This window comes from Eretmochelys imbricata, chromosome 2 (genome assembly GCF_965152235.1).
Source record: "Eretmochelys imbricata isolate rEreImb1 chromosome 2, rEreImb1.hap1, whole genome shotgun sequence".
In the NCBI taxonomy this organism is placed as follows: domain Eukaryota; kingdom Metazoa; phylum Chordata; order Testudines; family Cheloniidae; genus Eretmochelys; species Eretmochelys imbricata.
In genome coordinates this window covers 255,403,113-255,423,068 of record NC_135573.1, presented here as the reverse complement: position 1 = coordinate 255,423,068, position 19,956 = coordinate 255,403,113, and the positions used below count along the sequence as shown (strand labels likewise).

Below are 19,956 nucleotides of genomic sequence, written 5' to 3'. Positions count from 1 at the left end.
TCCTGAAAACTCACCTATCCTACGATGCCTGGAGCAAGCAAGACTATGCCATCCATATGTTTATTTTAGAACAAGCTATCCAGAACCATCATGACATGCAGCTGTATAAAGTGAGTATCTGACTGTTCCCATAACCCTCATCACTCTGCACTCCAGCAATTCGCCCTACCACCCTAACCTGTATCATGTCTAAAATGTACTGTACACTCTTTGGGGCAGGGGTCTTCTCTTCTTGTATCTTTTGTACAGCTCACAGCAAGCTAAGTGCTATAAAATAGACAGCAGCCATTTCCTATTTCACTTATTCTTTCCTTCTGAACAAAAAGCTCATCTGAAGAGGATAAGACTAAGCATCAAGTTTCAAATAATTATATTCCCTGGAAGCACCAGTTTAAATCCTTGCATAGTCAAGTAGACATACCGAATATACAGACTGCAATACAGTTTATTAATATTATCAGGCCAGAAGGGCCAGTTTTGATCATCTAGTCTAACCTTCTGTAGAACACAGGACTTCCTTGAATTAATTCCTGTTTGAGGTACAGCAGATCTTTTAAAACACATCCAATCTTGATTTAAAAAATGCCAGAGATGGAGAATCTACCACAACAGTTGATAAACTATTCTAATGGTTAATTACCCTCACTGTTAAAAATTTCCACCTTATTTCTAGTCTGAATTTGTCTAAATTCAAATTCCAGACACTGGATCTTGTTATACTTTTATCTAGTCTAAAAAGTCCTCTATTATCAAATTTCTATTCTCCATGTAGATACTAGATTGTGATCAAGGGGTACCCCTTAAAACCTTCCCTTAGTTAAGATAAACAAATTGAGCTCTTTGAATCTATTGTTATAAGGGTTGTTTTCCAATCCTTCAATCATTCTTACAGCTCTCCTCTGAACCCTCTCCAATTTATCAACATCCTTCTTGAATTGAGGACACCAGAACGGAATGCAGTATTCCAACGTGTAGATCCTTTGGATAAGGAATAAATCGAGGTCCTGCCTACTCTGTTTGGACATTAAACAGCCTCTGGCGCTTTCAGTGGAGGATCTGTCCCCCCCATGTTTTTGGTCTAAATTCCTTTCTTCTACAGGGGCTCTGCAGTGAGGTGGCACAGACTACCTACCTGGCTATTACTGTACGTGTATCTTTTGCAAAATACTTTAGGATGAAAGGCATTACATAAAAGCAAGTTCTCCTGCCTCCTCTGTTCAACAAAACTGTCACCAGAAGGCCGTGTATTTTAGACAGAGAGGTGGGTGAAGTGATACCTTTTATTGGACCAAATTCTGCTAGTGCAAGGTTCAAGCTTTTAAGTTTCACAGAGCTCTTCAGGTCACGAGCTGAAGAACCACAGTTATGCAAAAAGACAATACCTGTGTGCTATGGCAGGTTTGTGTCCTTCCCCTTTACACCAGGGGACATCTTCATGTAGGTAGGATAGTCCATGGGCCATTGTTTCTGCAACGTGGCAGAGTTCATTCCAGCTGATAATATTCCCCTTCAGGTAATCTGTCAGAGAGCCCTGAGAAATAGACCATCATATGTTCTTAGAACTTAATCACAGACCTTGGTAAGTTACAGCTGTGCCAAATCATCAGTTTAGAGATCGGTTTTAATGAGTGCTTGAGAAGTTTGAACTTTGATTTGACAGAAAAACCAATTGCAAAGACTAAAACAAAAAAGAAGAGAAGAATGTTGGTGAAATACTATCACTTTCCTGGACTCATTACAACACATGAATTTAGAGTATTTGAAATAAAAACACCTAATGGCTTTAAAAATTAGTTCCACCAGGTCTAGCTACCTCAAGGAAAAACTGGAGCAGCTATACAAGAAGGGGAAAGCCTTAAATGAGAAAAGATCTTACATTCTATTAGCTATCTATGGAAATGATTGACTCCATCAACCTTGGATTAAATACAGGGATAAGATTGCAGCTCAAACCTGGATTTGCACGTTTGTTTTATTTCAAATGTTCTTTATATTTGGCAACTAAAGAAATCCATGAAACAGAGATATGCTGTGAGTTTTAAGTAAATACAGAGCCTGTCTGAAAGTGCAGAGTAAGGACTGCGACAGTCTGACTGTGATCTCTGAATGCTATCTCTCAGGTTTGCCTACACAGGTGCAAGGTTACTACTGCTTACAAGTGCAAACACTGGCCTTTTCCACTTCTCCTGTCCTGCAGAACAGACTGATTTTCTAAAGCCGACAGTTCTTCTGAGAAATCTTTAAACTGAAGGTTAGTTTGCCTTTTTTCTTTCAATAAACTGAAACATAGCTCACCATGGAGAAGTGAGACACACTCTGGAATAGCTACAAGGGGAACATAACATTCCAAAGTGGCTGTTCAAATGGCAAACATCCATTCCAAATCCTGCATAGTTGCCCCAATGGGCATCAGTCCCTTTAGCCCCCAAATGGAGATGTGGGTATATGATACCTTGTCATGGAAAGCTGTGATCAGCCATAGCTCCATCTCCAGGTTTGTTCCTCGTTTCTCTGCTGCAATAAACTGCAAAAGGTTTTCGTGCTTCATGCCAGGGGTGTTGAAGATTTCTCTCTCACTCTGCCAGGATATTTTATCCTAAAGCAGAGGGAAACATGATCAAAGACCACTTCTAAATTAAACCTTCCATTTAAAGCAAATAGCTGCCATGACACATTGCATTGTTGATGTTCCTCTTAAAGTTATTCTCAGACATTGTAAAAATGAGTACAGATGCCTTTAAAATTAGGCAATTTCCCAAAAGGTCTAGATGCCACAGTGGGAGAAGACATTCCTGTACTCAACCCCTCCCGAAACCACCCTCAGAAAACTCTGTAGCCTCATTAAAAAAAGTGAAAGCTGACAATATAAAGTCACGGATTAAAAAATGTAGCCAAAATGTCTGTGAAAGCAAGTAAAGAATGAAGCCTATGCAAATACCTAGATTTATATTTTAGCTGCAATTGTTAAGATTATCATAAACCGGAATGGATTGTGTAAGTGTCCAACTAGTTAGCCACAGCTGGTCTGGAGAGAGGATATAGAAATGAAAAACACAAGGAAGAGGAGGATTAAAGAAGAAGGGTCTAGGGGAGGAGCACAAAGATTTTTCAATAATTTTTCTTCAACTGGACATGTCTGATTGCTTTGGTCTTTCCATTTGCAATTCTTACAGTTTTGAATGTTCAAAATTAAATATACAATGTCTCAGCACAGTAATGTTCCCATACAATTATAGTCTTCACTTCATTAGGACTGTGGCTTTGTGACCTGCGAATTACTTGTTATGTTCAGGTCTGGATTCACAATTTACCCAGGCAACAGTCATGCAAGATCTGGGATTAACATGGTCTTTTGAGCACTCTGAGTATTGCGCTGCATGCTGCCTCCCTGGATTTCTACAACTCTGAACATTTGGACCAAAGTTAAAATGCCCTGTAGATTTCAAAATGGGATCGTTTACCCAGCTTGAAACTGCAGCTGCTGCAGCTGCCATTTGCTAATGAGCTAAACATACTGAAAGGCATATGGAGGTCTTTGAACTTTTCTCACCTGTATGGGGAAGATTTTCACTGCTACATAGTCATTCATCAGCTGAGCCTTCCAGACACAGCCAAAGCGCCCCCTAGCTTTGATCTCCAATAATTGCAACGGCTTAAGGCCAACCAATGGAGAAGGGGGTGGTGGACCAGGGTCCTAGAAAACAAAAGAAGGATAAAGATGTGGGTTACAAACTGAAGTCAAATAGTGAAGCAAGGGGAAAAATATATTTTATCTGACTGAAATTTTACTGTTCAAAGTAAGTTATAGTTTAGTAGCAGAGCAGTGTGAAATTCACATTTTGTTTTGCAGAATTTGTGCATGAAACACTTTGCCATTAGGTGGCATTTCCCACCCTCAAATGTAGTTTATATGAAACGTTAAACTACTTTTTGCATCAAATCATGACAAAAGCTTGAATTTTCTCATGTCTTCAATGCAAAAGCTGTCTTCATTTGGAAAACATTTACACCTTACTGATATCTCCTGCAAAAAAATTGCAACCTTCAGTTTTGTTAAAAAATAGCAAAGTATACCTAAAATGTCAATTAGTTTTTCACTTTGAATACTTCATACCATTCTAATGAATAGCAAGTAAGCAGGTTTGTCATCCAACCAGGCACAACAGACGTCCATAAAAATAACAGCTATATAAACTCAGTGTTTGTATGAAAGATGCTATTTACAATACAATGTAGCTTCATGTAGAAGAGTAGTTGGGCTCCTCCAATCCAAATCTGTCTTCCATGTTTGAAAAGCTCATTTGGCATAGGTTCCGTCTAGTCATGCAGGAATAAAAAGGTGTTCAGCACCTCAAACTAAGATTCGGCCATAAGATTTTTTTTAATTTCACCCATAGAAAAATATTTGGTTCTTACACCATGTGCTAAGACAGCCATAATTAATTCCAGCATGGTACTGCAACATTTGTTTAATAATTTAACAAAGCAAAGAGAAAGTTCTGCCAGCTTAAATTAATAATGTGCCAGTCCAGGACAATCAATCTAAGAGGACTGAAATACTCAAACTGAACAGCTTCTGTACTTTTACAATCACCCGGTAAACTCAGTGAAATTAAGTTTCCAAAAGAGAAAAAAAAAGTCAACTCTTGCCCTTTAGTTTTCAAGGTATCAGGCTTCTGACTCACCTCATTAATGTCAACGTGCCCATAGGGGGGCTTTCGGTGACGGTACATCCAGAAGGCCAAGAGAATGGCCACTGACAGAACAGCGATTGGAAGCAGAGAGTAAACCAGAATGTTGAGTAGTGAGGGTGTTGGTGGTGGTGGCTCATATATTACTGTAAGAGGGGAGGGGAACAGTAAGTGAAACAGGATTTTTTATATTTGCAATCGGATTAGCGGCTATAGTTCCAGACATACACAAGCATTTGCACTCCCCCAACTCCTTAGCAGAGGACATTTGCTAGTGTGACTCTCATGCTCTTGTAATGACCAATTTATTAATGACAGGTTTCAGAGTAGCAGCCGTGTTAGTCTGCATCCGCAAAAAGAAAAGGAGTACCTGTGGCACCTTAGAGACTAACAAATTTATTTGAGCGTAAGCTTTTGTGAGCTACAGCTCACGCTCTAAAGTACCGCATTAGAACGTCCCCAAAAAAGTTCCACGGCCCCAAGTAAAGTAGAAAATTGCCTTCTGGAGCTTCTAAGTCTACATGCTTGCCTGCTGTTAACCCCAAAAGATTTTACGTGGGCACGGATGGCAAAGACCCTTCCCCACCACTGCCATTATCTAACAAAGAGGAAGGTTTTCCAGCCATGGCAATAAGATGTCAGTTTAAAGTAAAATACTGCAGAAGCCATCAGCAAATGTACTGTCTCCACAGTAGTACCAATTCCCCATTCCAATCAGTAAAGCTGGTGAACAAAGAATGGGAAGTCTAAATAGAGCCATGTTGCTTCACTGGAGACATGGAAGGATGAGGGATGGAGAAATCTTGATATTTGCCAAATTAAACAAAAAAATCAGTAGGGAAAGGCTTATTTTGTTATTATGGGGCTATGAAGGGTATTTTAATAACAATAGGTAATAAAAATGTGTAAATAATTAATAACTTTCATAAAGTCCAGGAAAATTTTATAAGGATCTAATACAATTCTATAGAAACTACTCGGAAAAATCTATACTGTTCAACCGAGAAAAAGACACTTTCTATAGATTCCTTGAGATCACCCTATAGAAAAAAGAGATAAATTTTCTATTAAAATTTTATAGGATGGTTTAAAAGACATCTATAGAAAAATATAATTTAAACGCTAATACTTTTCCATAAAAGAGAACTTGCCCTTTAACTTATATTCACAAATGCTGCAAATCACCACAACTGCATAAACATTCCTTTCTAATCTCCTTAGTCAGCAAAATATACAGGAAGTTAGTTAAGAGGGACAGTTTGTCTATACTCATACATTTAACTATTATTTCTCCTCTTAGTAGGCTTCCTTTTGCAATAATCCACCTCAAGCATTCACTGAAGAGAGAATTTAGTCCTTGCTAATGATACGCAAGGTTTCTGCACAATTCACTTTACTCAAAACAACAGCATTTTTTTAAAAAATACGCTGTGTAAAAAAATGTATCTGCTAAACTTCCAAAGTTTGTAACCGAAGGCATCCTCTGATTTCTTGCTTGCTGAATACCAAGCAATTCAAGGTCCCTGCAAACCAACAGAGATCAAGGTTTTTAAACAGATCCCCCCTCCACCTCCACCTCCCCAAAATGAGTCACTTACCTTCTGGACCAGTTACTTCAGGTAAGTGCGTAAATTTCTCATTGCAATAGTTCCCCTCACAGCAGCAGAAAAACACTTGAGGGTTCTCTTCTGTGGCTACACATTCTTGCCTGTATCAGGAACGGAGTAGAGGAACAAAGGGGGAAGGTAGAGGAGGGTGAAAAATTAGTGAATTGCTTTATACTGTCCTAGGAAGAGAAGATTTGGCTGCAGTGAAGTTTCTGTTTTTCTCCTCTTTCTGTTGCATTCTGCAGACCTATAGTCTCTTAAGCTAGAAAGTTTTGTGTTTTGTTTTTAAAGGGAACAACAAAGAATGAGACTTCGCTATAGAATTCTAGTTTGCAGCCATTGTATATGAGTGTACAAAAGGGTAAATTAAACCCAGTAAGAGTGAACATTCCAGGACTTTTGGCAGACAGTCAGCGTGCACTTCCTTCACTCTTCCTATATCTTTAATCACATGTTTTTCCTCACCGGTCCTTTGCTTCCTTCAATGTACGGCATGGACAATGCTCAGGGAAAGAATTGAGCTGTTGTGTAGTGAATGAGACTGATTTGCTCTAGCAGTCAGAAGGTGTGTACAGAATAAAGTAGGGGATTGCAGGAAGAAAAAGGATGGTCTTGAGGCTAAGGCAGGTGAATGCTGCACAGGAGAACTCCGTACTACCCCGCCTCTGTCATAGAGCTTTCATGAAATATTGAGTAAGTCACTAATTAAAATGTGGGCAGGTGGCCACTACCTAGGTGTTCGCCATTTTCTGGGTGCCCAACTTGAGACATCTGAAGGCTGATCTGTGGAAGGGCTGAGCACGCAACTCCAGCTAAAGCAAATGGGAGCTGTGGATTCTCAACATGTCAGTAAAGTAACGTGATCTAGAGGAATGAGTACAAGGTTGGGAGTCAGGCGGCCCGGAGTCTAATTCTGGCTCTGTCTCTGATTCACCTCATGGCCTCAGGCAGTCTCTTTGTCTTAGTTTTGCCAGCTGTAAAACGGGTAGAACATTCTCTGATCTTGCAGTGGAGATAAATTCATTAATGTCTGTGTAGCACTCATACCATAGTGGCAAGCACCCTAGAAAAGATCGTGAAGAAACAAATAATTCCATATTCGCTGCAGGCTTTGGATGGTGTGTAATAAATAAGGCTGTGATCTCTCACTGAATGATAAGCATTAAAATACCAAACAGCTGCTCCATTCCCTGAGCGCTCTCTGTCCTGTGCACTGACCAAGGCAGGGATCACATGGGGGGAAAAAAAACAGTATATGATCATGTAATTTAAGACTGTATTGTAATTAATATGCAGAAGTGGACCAAATTAATGTTGCACACGCAACCTAAACTCTGGCATTTCCTAACTTTTGAGTGTTTGACTTTACAAATAAAGAAAGTTCTTTTAACATAATATTTTTGGAAGGGGGACCCGTTTTAAGGCTGCTCAGATTCAACTCATTAGCAACATTCTGATCCCCATGAATTTCAAAGCCCTTAAAGGCATATTATCCAGGCACTTCAGCTCACCAGACTATACTTTGGTATTTTATTCTTCACATCTAACTTTAAACCTTGTAACTCAGCAATACTGGATAAAAATCATCACATTTAAACAGGAAGACGGGGCACTCTAAACTGGAAGGAGGCCAGAAACCCTCCTTGAGCCAGCCCCACTTTTGTAGTTACTGTATCTAACTATATTTCCATTTTATTGGTGTGTCCTCTCTAACAACTATCTGCATTAGTTATCTTACTTGTAACTAATAGAGAGTAAGTCTTATTCATGTACTTAATATAGTTACCTACCTCAAGTAACCACTAGTTCGCTTTAAAGAAAGAATTTCCATCTAAACATGAGTACCTGTCTTCTAAACAAATGTAAGCTGTAATTCTAAATACTCTCAGTTGTTTCTAGTTCAGATAGCACTGCAGTTATCTAGCCATACTGTTTCAATATTTTGTATACCTTAAAAAGATTCTCCTATAGGTATCAAACAAGCTTCATCAGTTTTCCACACATCCTTTTTCCTGCCAGGTCAGTGCACAACATGTTCCAACAACTGTTGTAGTGTTCTACTACCTCAATTCTCCCCCAGTGCAAGTTGTTACTGTTTACAAACACCTGCTGTCTTTGTCAGGTTTTTACCCTCTCCAGTATATTATCAAGTTACTTAGATTGCAGATTTGTGCTCTATGAACTGTATCAAAAGATTTCCTAAATCCAGCTAAATTTATATGCCTAACTTCCTTCCCTGAAACACACTGAGGAAGTAATAAAACAATCACGTGTCTGACGTTATTACTCTATCTGTGAATCCATGCCAAGCCTCCTCGATTGTGACATCAATAGCACATAGCTAGAAGTAAGGGTGGAGAAGGCTCTTTTAATCCATGGCACTATTTTCAGTGGTTTATTCCTTCATGGGGAAAAAAATTAACTTTTGAGCTAGAATTTCTCATACAAGATCTCAGCCAGGAAGTAATTTTATTTTATTTTTTAGTTCAAGGAAACATCAGCCATTTGAGTTATCCAAGTGATGACGTTTCAACAAGTTTAAGTAATATTTCCATATACCTTTTCCTGAATTCAGACAACATACAACATTTCAATTTAATGGCATTAGACTTGAGTATTTGTAGCCTTCAGTGGAGAATGCATGTTTTGCAAAGTCTGTTAGTTAAGAAATTAAGTTAATGAGTGTAAACAGCCTACTCTGCATAGGCAATTCATTATTTCCCTTAATTGGTTCAGAGTGTGCCCAGGTACACAACTCTGGGCAGCTTGACATGCTACTTAGCAAGCAGTACAATATAATATAGTGGGAGAGAAGTACACTGTTTTCTATAGCTGTAAGTGTACATTTTATAGTAATTCACATGCTCTTCAAGTGAATTTTAATACTGCTCCTCCAGCGAGATAATGCACATAAATGAATTGTGCACTGTTGATTTATTTTTAAATTGTACCCTTTTCTACAGCTTTAAATGCACATGTGCCATGTTATGGCATATTTGTTGGGTGATCACATAATGAAACACCACTTTACTGCACAAGTACAAGGGGCTTAAATATTGTAATGAGCAGATAATCTGTATAGATTCTTACACCACTTCTATGCCCTAACAGTTTAGATGAGATTAAAGGACAGAGTTAAGATTGCTCTAGGAACCATAACCCTAAATGTCCTGACCTTCGTATCATTAATATCTCAACCTTAGTGTTGCAGCAAGGTACCGTTTGGCATATAACGCTAACCATTATCTATGTTACTAAGCAAAAGACACTAGAATTTGATAGAACATGGAGACTGTCCTTTTTCCAGGAGACACCTCATAGGTAATTAAGTAGCAACATAGCTGCATCCCAACAAGATTGCCCTTGGGAGCCCAGCAGCTTGCGTATGTGTGTGCTGAACACAAAAGCCAGTAAAGGCCATGAGGACATTAATGCAGTTGCATTTGTTTTAAAGGAGCCTGGAAGGGAGGGAGGGAGGGAGGGAGGGAGGGAGGGGGTGTGTGTGTGTGTGTGTGTGTGTGTGTGTGTGTGTGTGTGTGTGTGTGTGTGTGTGTGTGTGTGTGTGTGTGTGTGTGTGTGTGTGTGTGTGTGTGTGTGTGTGTGTGTGTGTGTGTGTGTGTGTGTGTGTGTGTGTGTGTGTGTGTGTGTGTGTGTGTGATGGAGCTTGACTATGCAACTTCTAGGATGGTGGGTGTAGTGGAAAAATAACCCAGCTACAAATATTTGAAGGAATAAGAGAAATTACTTATGAGCTATATGGAGAGGCAGAATTGCTCAGAGGAATGGGATAGAGCTAGGAACAATTTCAATAAATAGGACAAACTTTTTGACTTGGGGCCAAATTTGGCCCTGACTTAATCCCAGGGATTTCAATAGGGTTGCACAGGAAATAAGTTCAAGTAGAATTTCGTATGAGATCTAAACTCCAGAATGGTATCTCCCAAGTAGTGGTGGAAATCTCATGTCTTAAAATATTTAAGATCAGACAGGATAAAATCATTAGGAAATATACAGTTGGGAATAATCTATTTTCCTGCAAAAGCAGGATCAGTTCTATTTTGGCATTTAAATCATAGAACCAGACCATCATCTTGATGACCCAGTACATTTTTGCCCATACCTCTGAGTGCTAAGATTCTACTATACTACCTTCTAGCTACAATTTTTTAAACTAAAAAGTATCTTAGGCTCAGAACTAGTGGACAGTGTTCCTCCAAACTTTGAAACTAAGGTAAACTTTTTAAAAATTGCAATTGTTCTCCTTAGATAACATAGCATTGGGTTACCCAAACTTATGAGGCAAGACCATATTTTCCTAAAATCCAAGCTCTTTAATGCATCCACACCCTTCACACAGCTGTGCCCATCTCCCCTACAGCTGGTTACAGACAGCACCATACTCCAACACACTTGTACTTCAATGGTCCATCCCCCCCAGTCCCTGCCAAACTACAATTCTACCCTCAACCCAGCTAGCATGGACAGGGAGTAAAGAAACCCTTTACAATATCATTAAAGCAAGACCATCCCAAACCCTAATACTCCCCAAGATCTGTGTTTTTCTAGACAGCTCCAAATGACTCCATGTTTTCCCTTATGTAGCCAAGTACTCTTGGAAGAACATATTGCTCTTCACTCAATGGTACAGGACACATTTTTCAGAGCATGCCAGAATTGCTGAGCTTTCCTATAAAAAAAAAAAGCCCCATAAAAGGGCCTTTTGTGGCTTCCATATTGAAAGCAAAGAGTTAAGTGAGAATTTTGAGATATATACAAGCAATTAAAGCAAGTTAATAAGGTCCAGTTGAATTTGGCTACTTCTGGACATCACTAATACAATTTGAAAGCCTTTCCCACTTGAAATACAATTTAAATTTGTGTCTCAAGTGATCAGGATGGCTATTACCTGTCATAGCAGTTGAAGTCATCTAACCAGCAGCCTTTCTTCACCAACTCAATGGAGCCAGAGTTGTTTCTCCAAGAAGCATAGCAATGGAGCCGTTTGTCCTTCTCTCCTTCACAGCGTTCCACGCCACTCTGATTGGTCTTCTCCAGCTCCCAGTTGGCATTGTAGTAGATGCATTCTCTCGTCTCTGCCTCCCCATGACCTGGCCCTGAGTATCCAAAACCAAAATATGCTTACATGAAACCAAAGTTAAACACAGGAAAAGACATTTCCACGTGCTTAACTGCTGAGCGTCAGTGAGGTGGATAAACTACTTAGTGTGCATGTTTTATCTTTATCTATACTTTATATGGAACACAGCACTGTAACAGCTGAGCATATCACATTTAATTAACTCATTTATCTTCCCCACCCCTGTGAGGCAGAGAAGTATTATTCTCATTCTGTAGACAGGGAATTAACCCACAGAGTGGTTATGAGATTTGCTCAAGGTCAGACAGGAAATCTATGGGAAAACTAAGAATTGAACAGCGATCTCCTTGAGTGTCAATCCAGTGCCTTAACCACAAGATCATCCTAGAAGGAAGTGTAACGTTCAAGTGACGACCAACGTCCTGCAGAGAGTGGTGCGGCCTCACCTTCAGTACAGGACTACAGTCCACAAAGGCCTAGGTCTGGAATGTGTTGTGCCACCTTAAACTGAGTGGGCTCCACTTAACTCAAAACACAGCATTATGAGATATACCTTCTCATTAAGCAGGGGGATGCTGGAATTTTCTCTTTTACCATGGGAACCTAGTGAAACCCAGGGCCCCTGGAAAGCTGTTACAGGTACGCTTGACATTTCTCTGGTGTGACAATAATGGAAAATTAACATAAGTGCAACCAACATTTCAGTACTATTAGTAGGCCGGCTTACAAAGAAAAGACACTTCCAAAAATCATCATCATGCCTAAGTGGAGTAAATGAAATTTTGTATGCCCTAACCATCAAAGGAAGCTAGTGTTTTGCTGAACCGTCAAACAGCGTAATCACTTCCCTCACCAAGACAGAAACATTCTATCTGAAGGATAAGGTTCCTTTGGGGTCTGAGGAATTATTCGTGATGGGTGAAATTCACCTTGTGCCTCACCTTAGTCTCACTTACACAATATTATAGCAAATGAATATACATTTCTGGAGGTGTAAGTGGGGCATCAGCCTCAGGCTGGGTCTCTGCACACGGGTGAATTTCATCCAACATGATTCCCCTCTCCCCTCCGCCATTAAGTTGATTGAGGCATACACAGTAACTGGTTTGAGTTAAATAAGCCACCATGAACTGGTGAAAGCAAGGAGTCTCTCATCGTCCTATTGATACTAACTAGAAGCCAAAGCAGTAACAAGGCCTCATGGGAGTCAAAATGAAATGCTGCCAGAAACTGTTACACTGATCCAAAGTACCAAAAGAATTTTTTTTAATTGAAAAAGGGATCAACTATGAGATGAACAGATCTCACTCAGACATGCACAGTCTTATATCTCAAAAATCCTAGCTTTGTTACAGACATATCCTGTATGAGGTATTTTATAGACTAGCGTTAAAAGTAGGAGGAGAAATCAAATGCAACAAGACACATCAAGAACAGAGTATAAATAGAAACCCCAGAAACATCACCACTGAGCCACAAATAGCAGGTTGCTTTTTAAACGCCTGCTGAGATGCTGAACTATAAACACATTACACACAACCAGGAATAGTTAAGTTTTCAAATTAGTATTATCCTCTTAGGCTGTAGCCATACTGCCATGGGATCACGCAAGTTAAAACAAGGTCAGGCCTGGTCATTACACTTTGACAGGCTGCTTCCAAGGAAAAATCTAGGTATTGGCAATTCAGTAAACAACATTGAATCAATCCTCCAGCATGGTGATAAAGGAACAATCATGCTGCTAGAAGTGTCATTATCTTGCTGAGATGTAAAATCAAGCTCCTGACTCCTTGTGGCTAATGAAAATCTCAATGCACTTTCAGGGTTCAATTCTGCACGCTTTACAATTTATTTTGGGGTGAAGGCACTTAGTCCCCATTACTACAGTTATCTTAGCACCGCACAATCGCTAACGTTTATCCGAAAAACCACCCCATGAGGTAGGGCAGGGCTATTATCCGCACTTTACAGATGAAGAACTGAGGCACAGAGAGATTAAGTGACTTGCCCAAAGTCATACAGGAAACCTGTGGCAGAGCAAGGAATTCAACTCAGGTCTTCCAAATCCCAGACTAGCATCTTAACCACTGGATCAGCCTTCCTTTCTACAGCCTGTAACCTCCTGATGTGCATTAAAACTTCCTTACCTCCTCTCTGAATTGTTGTAGGGTGAGAAGACTTGCCTCCATTTCACTGGTGGATGTACATCTGTAGAGAGCCTGGAGAGCAGTCTCCATTCAAGGTGCTATCCTAGTGTAAATTTAGCCTTGTCTACATCAGGAAATTAGCCTATTACTGACAAGTGGTGCTGAACAAGGTTTAAGTACAAGGATGGACCAGGACAAGCCATGGCTTCTGAAATGGTGCGGAACATGGTTTGCCCTGAGCCATTCTTGCAGTTACACCTTGCTGTGCACCAAGTCAGCTGCCCTGGTTACATGACTTGACCTATCTTCAGCGCTGGGTAATTACTCTGGTGTGGGGTAGACAGACTGGAAGAACTCTTTATATTTTTAAGAGGTGTTTAATTCTCCAACCTCTTCCCCCCCCCCCCCCCCCCCAAGAAGAATGTTTAATCTGTATCATGGGAGAGATTTAAAAGGGTGGGAAATAGCCATAAAGTGGAGCTTCAAAACAAAATTATATTCAAAACGCACACAGGAGAGTTCAATTTTAACAGCACCTGAATTTTTTAATCAGCATTTGCAAATCTCCATCCAAGTCCTCCTCTGACAAGTTGCTTACTATAGTAAAAACCAGCCAAAAATATCCCCAGACAAAGAGAAGAGTCAATATTGCTTCTTCTCCACAAAGCCTTTGCATTTGATCTGTTGATATTTACATGACAATTTGTTATAGAATTAAGCCTGTCTCTTAAATACCCAGTGAAATCAGCAGCAAATAATGGAGAATTGTCTTGTGTGCAGGAAAGTAAGGGATGCCTTTTTTTCTTTTAAAGCTATGAATGAATGTCTATGCTTTATTGTAATGTGTAACATGGCTTCCATCTTAAACAGTTGCTGATTGCTAGCTAATATTCAACATAATCTTCTGGTCTTCTCTAGAAAATGATTGCTCAATCAAAGAATGCATAAAGATCAAGAATTCAGTAAAATCTTCTCCACAGAACCAAAGAGGGAGAATATTCCCCAACTTTCCACTAAGCTTACTGGAGTGAGATTTTTCTCTTTCTTCCCTGCCCAAACCTCCTAGACAGCAGCCTCACCTAGCGAGCCAAACAGAGGGTTGGTAGCCCCCAATTCTAGCCCCAGCTCAGACAACTCTCTGTATAACCTCGGGTACAAATGCATAACCTCCACTACCCCCTCTGGAAAGTGGGGAGAACATATGTGCAAGGATGTTGTGATGAGTAATGTTTGCACCGTACTTTGGAAAGGAAATGTAAAAAGCTGTAGTTGTAGTTCTGGGACCAGAAAGCAGTAGACACTTGAGCATGAGAAATTCTGTAATGAGCCTGGGGCGTCCCCCCACCCCACAGAACGTGGGTCTTCTCTGCAGCAAGCTTCAAACTAAGGGTCAGACTTGTTTCCAAAAAATCTAAATCTACATCCAGCAAATATGCCAAAAACCCTTTGGTGTCTTATCCGCACCACACATCCACCCGCGTTACAGAAAAAAACGGTTTTCTTTGTTTTTTAAAAATAGCCCTTAAGGGTAGTTGTCTTAAAAAGACACCTCTTTATAAACTGCACTGTTTGCAACATACTCTTAGTCCCAAAAAGTCATTTGGCAAGTGTCTTATCCTGCTGTGTTTCTACAGTGACAAGGACTAAGGTGGGACCCTTTTGTTTCTCTCCAGGACAGTCTCAGCAGGCAGTTGCACACCTTTAGGAATGAGTGTTAAATTACCCGCAGCTGCAGTTCAACCTTCTGTAATGGGTCACGTTGAGCCCTGGTCTACACTACAAACTTAGGACAGTATAATTATGTTGCTCAGGGGCATGGAAAACCCACACGCCTGAGCAATGCAGTTATACTGACCTAGCTGCCAGCGTAGGCCCTACTATATCGATGGGAGGGCTTCTCCCATCAACATAGCTACCGCTTCTCAGAGAGGTGGAGTATCTACACTGATGGGAGAATCTCTCCCACCAACCTAGGTAGCGTCTTCACTAAGCACTACAGCTGCACCATAGCAGCGCTGTAAGTGTAGACAAGCTCTGTGACAAGCGATGTGAAGTTGGTAGCAAAACGCATTCTTTGCGGCCTCTGTATTAAACCACATTAAGGTAAACTGAATGAAGGTGGGGAGGCTTAAACAGGTTGGCAATATCCCTTGAAGGAAGAAAGCACCGTGTAGGTGTCACTTCATAGCTTGTGTAGTCCCTTTTAATAACTAAAATGAAAGCTCTATTCAAGAAACATGTAGAGTCAAAATAGAGTGCATAAAAATTAGTACAGTATAGTGGGTAATTTACCAAAATTTTGGACCTGATTTGCAGAACTACAGAGCTTTGTAAATACAAATGCATGCACAACTTATTTATTTGCATGCCTATATGGCTATTTGTCCACGTAATTTTACATTATAGGATGACCACGCTTGCACACTGAATTGCTGCAGTTGCATGTACCAAATAAGCAACTATGCATACACATTTGCATACATAATTATGAAAACCAAGCCATGTGTGTCTTACTGGGTTACCTGTAACAGATCAGGGAGCTATTAAAGGAGAGACATAAGCCACCAAGGAAACAAAGAGAACCCAGAAAAATGTATGCATAGAGTGTTTGGCTTGAATAATATCTCAAATCATACCAAAGGCCAGCATAGTGGTGAAAATAGACTCTGTATTTGTCCATAAAAATCAACATCGGTCTTAAAACAAACAAGACAAAAAAAAAAAAAAACACCACCACGTTTTTCAAAGTCACACCTCTTTCCCCATATAAAAGCTGCAGCACAACCACCACCAAAAATCTCTTAAATGGGGTGGACTTCATTATACACCTAATAGGCCTGGAAAAACACTAAATGAGCACCCAGCCTCACCTCTAAAGGGTCTTGAACAGATCCACCTTTACAAAGTGCTTCTAAAACTGCTTATTCCCTCACCATAAATGGAAATTAAAGGAACCATCACAAGAGTGAAATGCCTGCAAGATGCATGGAAACTTTAAAAAAACACCATAATACAGGTTCAAACTATATGTGTAATCCCAATTAAAAAACAAACAAAAAAAAGAGACCAAAAAATGCCACCAAGGCTAAACAGACTAAAGAGGCGCTTAGAAGCAAAAAGGCATCCTTTAAAAATTGGAAGTTAAATCCTAGTGAGGAAAATAGGAAAGAACAAACTCTGGCAAGTCAACTGCAAAAGTATACTTAGGTACGCCAAAAAAGAATTTGAAAAGCAACTAGCAAAAGACAGAAAAACTAACGGCAAAAAAAGTTGTAAGTAAATCAGAAGCAGGAAGACCGCCAAACAGTGGGGCCGTGCGGTGCTAAAAGAATACTCAAGGAAGATAAAGCCATTGCGAAGAAGCTAAATGAATTCTTTGCATCAGTCTACACTGCAGAGGATATGAGGGAGATTCCCTCACCTGAGCCATTCTTTATAGGTTACAAATCAGAGGAACTGTCCCAGATTGAGGTGTCAGCAGGAGGTGGTTCTGGAACAAATTGATAAATTTAACAGTAATAAATCACCAGGACCAGATGGTAGCCACTGAGGAGTTCTGAAGTAACTAAAAAAATGAAATTGCAAAAGTGCTGTCTGTGGTGTGTAACCTATTGCTTAAAATCAGTCTCTGCATCAGATGACTGCAGATAACTAATAGGATGCCTATTTTTAAATAAGGCTCCAGAGGCAATCCTGGCAATTACAGGCCAGTAAGCCTAACTTCAGTACCAGGCAACTGGGTTGAAAACGTAGTAAAGAACAGAATTATCAGACACAGATGAACATAATATGGTGGGGAAGAATCAAAACAGGTATTGTAAAGGGAAATCATGCCTCACCAATCAATTAGAATTCTCTGAGGGGGGTTAACAAACATCTGGACACAAGTGATCCAGTGGATATAGTGTACTTGGACTTTCAAAAAGCCTTGGACAAAAAGCTTACCAAAAGCTTAAGCAAAGTAAGCAATCATGGGATCAGAGGGAAGGTCCTCTCATGGATCAGCAACTGGTTAAAACATAGGAAACAAAGAATAGAAATAAATGGCCGGTTTTCACAGTGGGGAAGAGGTAAATAATGGAGTTCCCCAAGGACCTCTACTGGGACCAGTGCTGTTCAACATATTCATAAATGACCTGGAAAGGGGGATAGACAGTGAGGTGGCAATGTCTGTAGATGATACAAAATTTCTCAAGATAGCTCTTCCCAGTCAACCTTGGACATAACTACAAAGGGATATCACAAAACTAGGTGACTGGACAACAAAATGGCAGATGAATTTCAATGCTGATAAATGCAAGTCATGCACACTGGAAATCATAATCCCAACTAAACATTCAAAATGATGGAGTCTAAATTAGCTGTTACCACTCAAGAAAGATACTGGAGTCATTGGGAATAGTTCTCTGAAAAACATTAGGAAAGGGATATATAATAAGACAGAAAATATCATAATGCCACTATATAAATCCATGGTATGCCCAGACCTTGAATACTGACAGCAGTTCTGGTCACCCCATCTCAGAAACTATACATTAGAATTGGAAAGAGTACAGAGAAAGGAAACAAACATGATTATGGGAATGGAACAGCTTCCATATGAGGAGAGATGAAAAAGACTGGGACTGTTCATCTTAGAAAAGAGATGACTCGGGGAGGCGGGGGAAGAGATTTGCCAGAAGTTTATAAAATCATGAATGGTGTGGAAAACATGAATAAGAACATTATTTACCCCTTCACATAACACATGAACCAGGGGTCACCCAATGAAATTAATAGGCAGCAGATTTAAAACAAACGTAAAGAAGTACATCTTCACACAACGCACAATCAACCTTTGGATCATTGCCAGGGGATGTTGTGAAGGCCAAAACTATAAACTGGCTTCAAAAATAACAACAAAAAACTGGGTAAGTTCACGCAGGATAGGTCCATCAATGGCTATTTGCCAAGATGGTCAGGGATGCAGCCCCACACTCTGGGTATCTCCAAACCTCTATTAGAAGCTAGGCCTGGACAACAGGGGATGGATCACTTGATAAATTGTCCTGTTTTGTACATTCCCTCTGAAGCACAATCCTGTCAGAAGACAGGATACTGGGCTAGAAAGGCCATTTGCCTAACCCAGTATGACCATCCTTATGTAGCATAGTGGTTTAATTCTAGTTTTACTCAAATGTGTATAAATATGTAGTGAGGCAGACCATCAGCATGATAACATTTTGAGCTGAACAATTTGCTGCATCCCTGTGGATATAAGGAGTCCCTTGCTTATTTTTCCACCCTATTTATAAAGCCTTTACATTATAGGTGCTCCAAAAATAAGTCAAGATCTATACACCATGAATTTACCAAACAAAAATCCAGTCTACTGGTATTAGCATCCGTCACCAGTGCCCAAGCTTCTTCCAGGTTAATAGGCTGGCACAGCAACCTCTGCTTGATCATCCAAGTCCAGAAATGAATCAAACCGGATTGCAAGACTTCACACCACTTCGAAGTGACATATGTCTTCAAATGGAGGAGAGGACAGGGTCTTGACTAGTTCCACTTTAAGTTAAAAATAGCTGGTACAACCAAGACCAGCTGAAAGCATTTTTGTTTTTAAAGCCATATAAGGTTTATAACTCCCTAAAACCAGAATTCAGTATAACACCGAGAACACCAGCAACAGTATGTGTAGAAGGAAGATTAGCTTGAGTTCTGTTTTCTGTCAATAGACTAACTAGGTAGTTCCCAAGACAAAAGCTCTGAAGTTTTCTGTCAATCAGTGGCTATTAAACTATTCTCAACATATATAATATCACCATGGTAACCCATGGTGATGTCATTACAGCCAGCTAGTCTCAAAGGGACAGGAGGCTTTAAGTCATTTTCCTTTAAAATTAAAAAAGGAACTTCATATTAAGAAATGCATCCTCTCTACTCACCAGGGATGACAATAACCAGGGGCTTCTATATTCACACCATGACTCAGACTTCACTTCTTCCACAGACATCTGTGTAGTGCTTCCTTCTCCTTCCCCCACTCTTTTTTTTTTTTAAACTTGGGCTCAAGTCAATTAAAGATAACAAGGAAATTATTCAAAAGAATTAGATTATTATACTATTTTCTCAAACTGCCAATATAATGAAATATAGGGAATGTATTTTTAACAGACATTAGCATCAACTTGGGGAAAGGATGCAATAAAGATTTAATTCTTTTGAATAATTTCCTGTCATTTTAAATTGAATAGGGTTTGTTTCTTTCAAAAAGTCTAGAAAAAAAGAGCCCATGAAAAACCACAGAAGCCCAGAATTGCTCAGGTAAGTATTCTTGTTTACAGAAAACAACTCAGTGATATGGCAATGCTATCTGATTTACTGAAATATTGCACACGCACACACACCCCCACCACCAGTGAGGCTAA

At 39.9% G+C, this 19,956-nt stretch overlaps 1 protein-coding gene across 1 annotated transcript in view; it reads right to left on the bottom strand.

The window, feature by feature from the left end:
* ACVR2B (activin A receptor type 2B) overlaps nucleotides 1–19,956 on the bottom strand; it is a 161,093-nt gene that overhangs the window by 29,857 nt on the left and 111,280 nt on the right. Inside the window, exons 2-7 of the mRNA XM_077808408.1 lie at nucleotides 11,205–11,412; nucleotides 6,290–6,399; nucleotides 4,686–4,837; nucleotides 3,551–3,694; nucleotides 2,453–2,596; nucleotides 1,383–1,531 (exon numbers count right to left, since the gene is read on the bottom strand). Of these exons, the coding sequence (XP_077664534.1) occupies nucleotides 1,383–1,531; nucleotides 2,453–2,596; nucleotides 3,551–3,694; nucleotides 4,686–4,837; nucleotides 6,290–6,399; nucleotides 11,205–11,412 (907 nt within the window). The remainder of the gene's footprint in view (nucleotides 1–1,382; nucleotides 1,532–2,452; nucleotides 2,597–3,550; nucleotides 3,695–4,685; nucleotides 4,838–6,289; nucleotides 6,400–11,204; nucleotides 11,413–19,956) is intronic.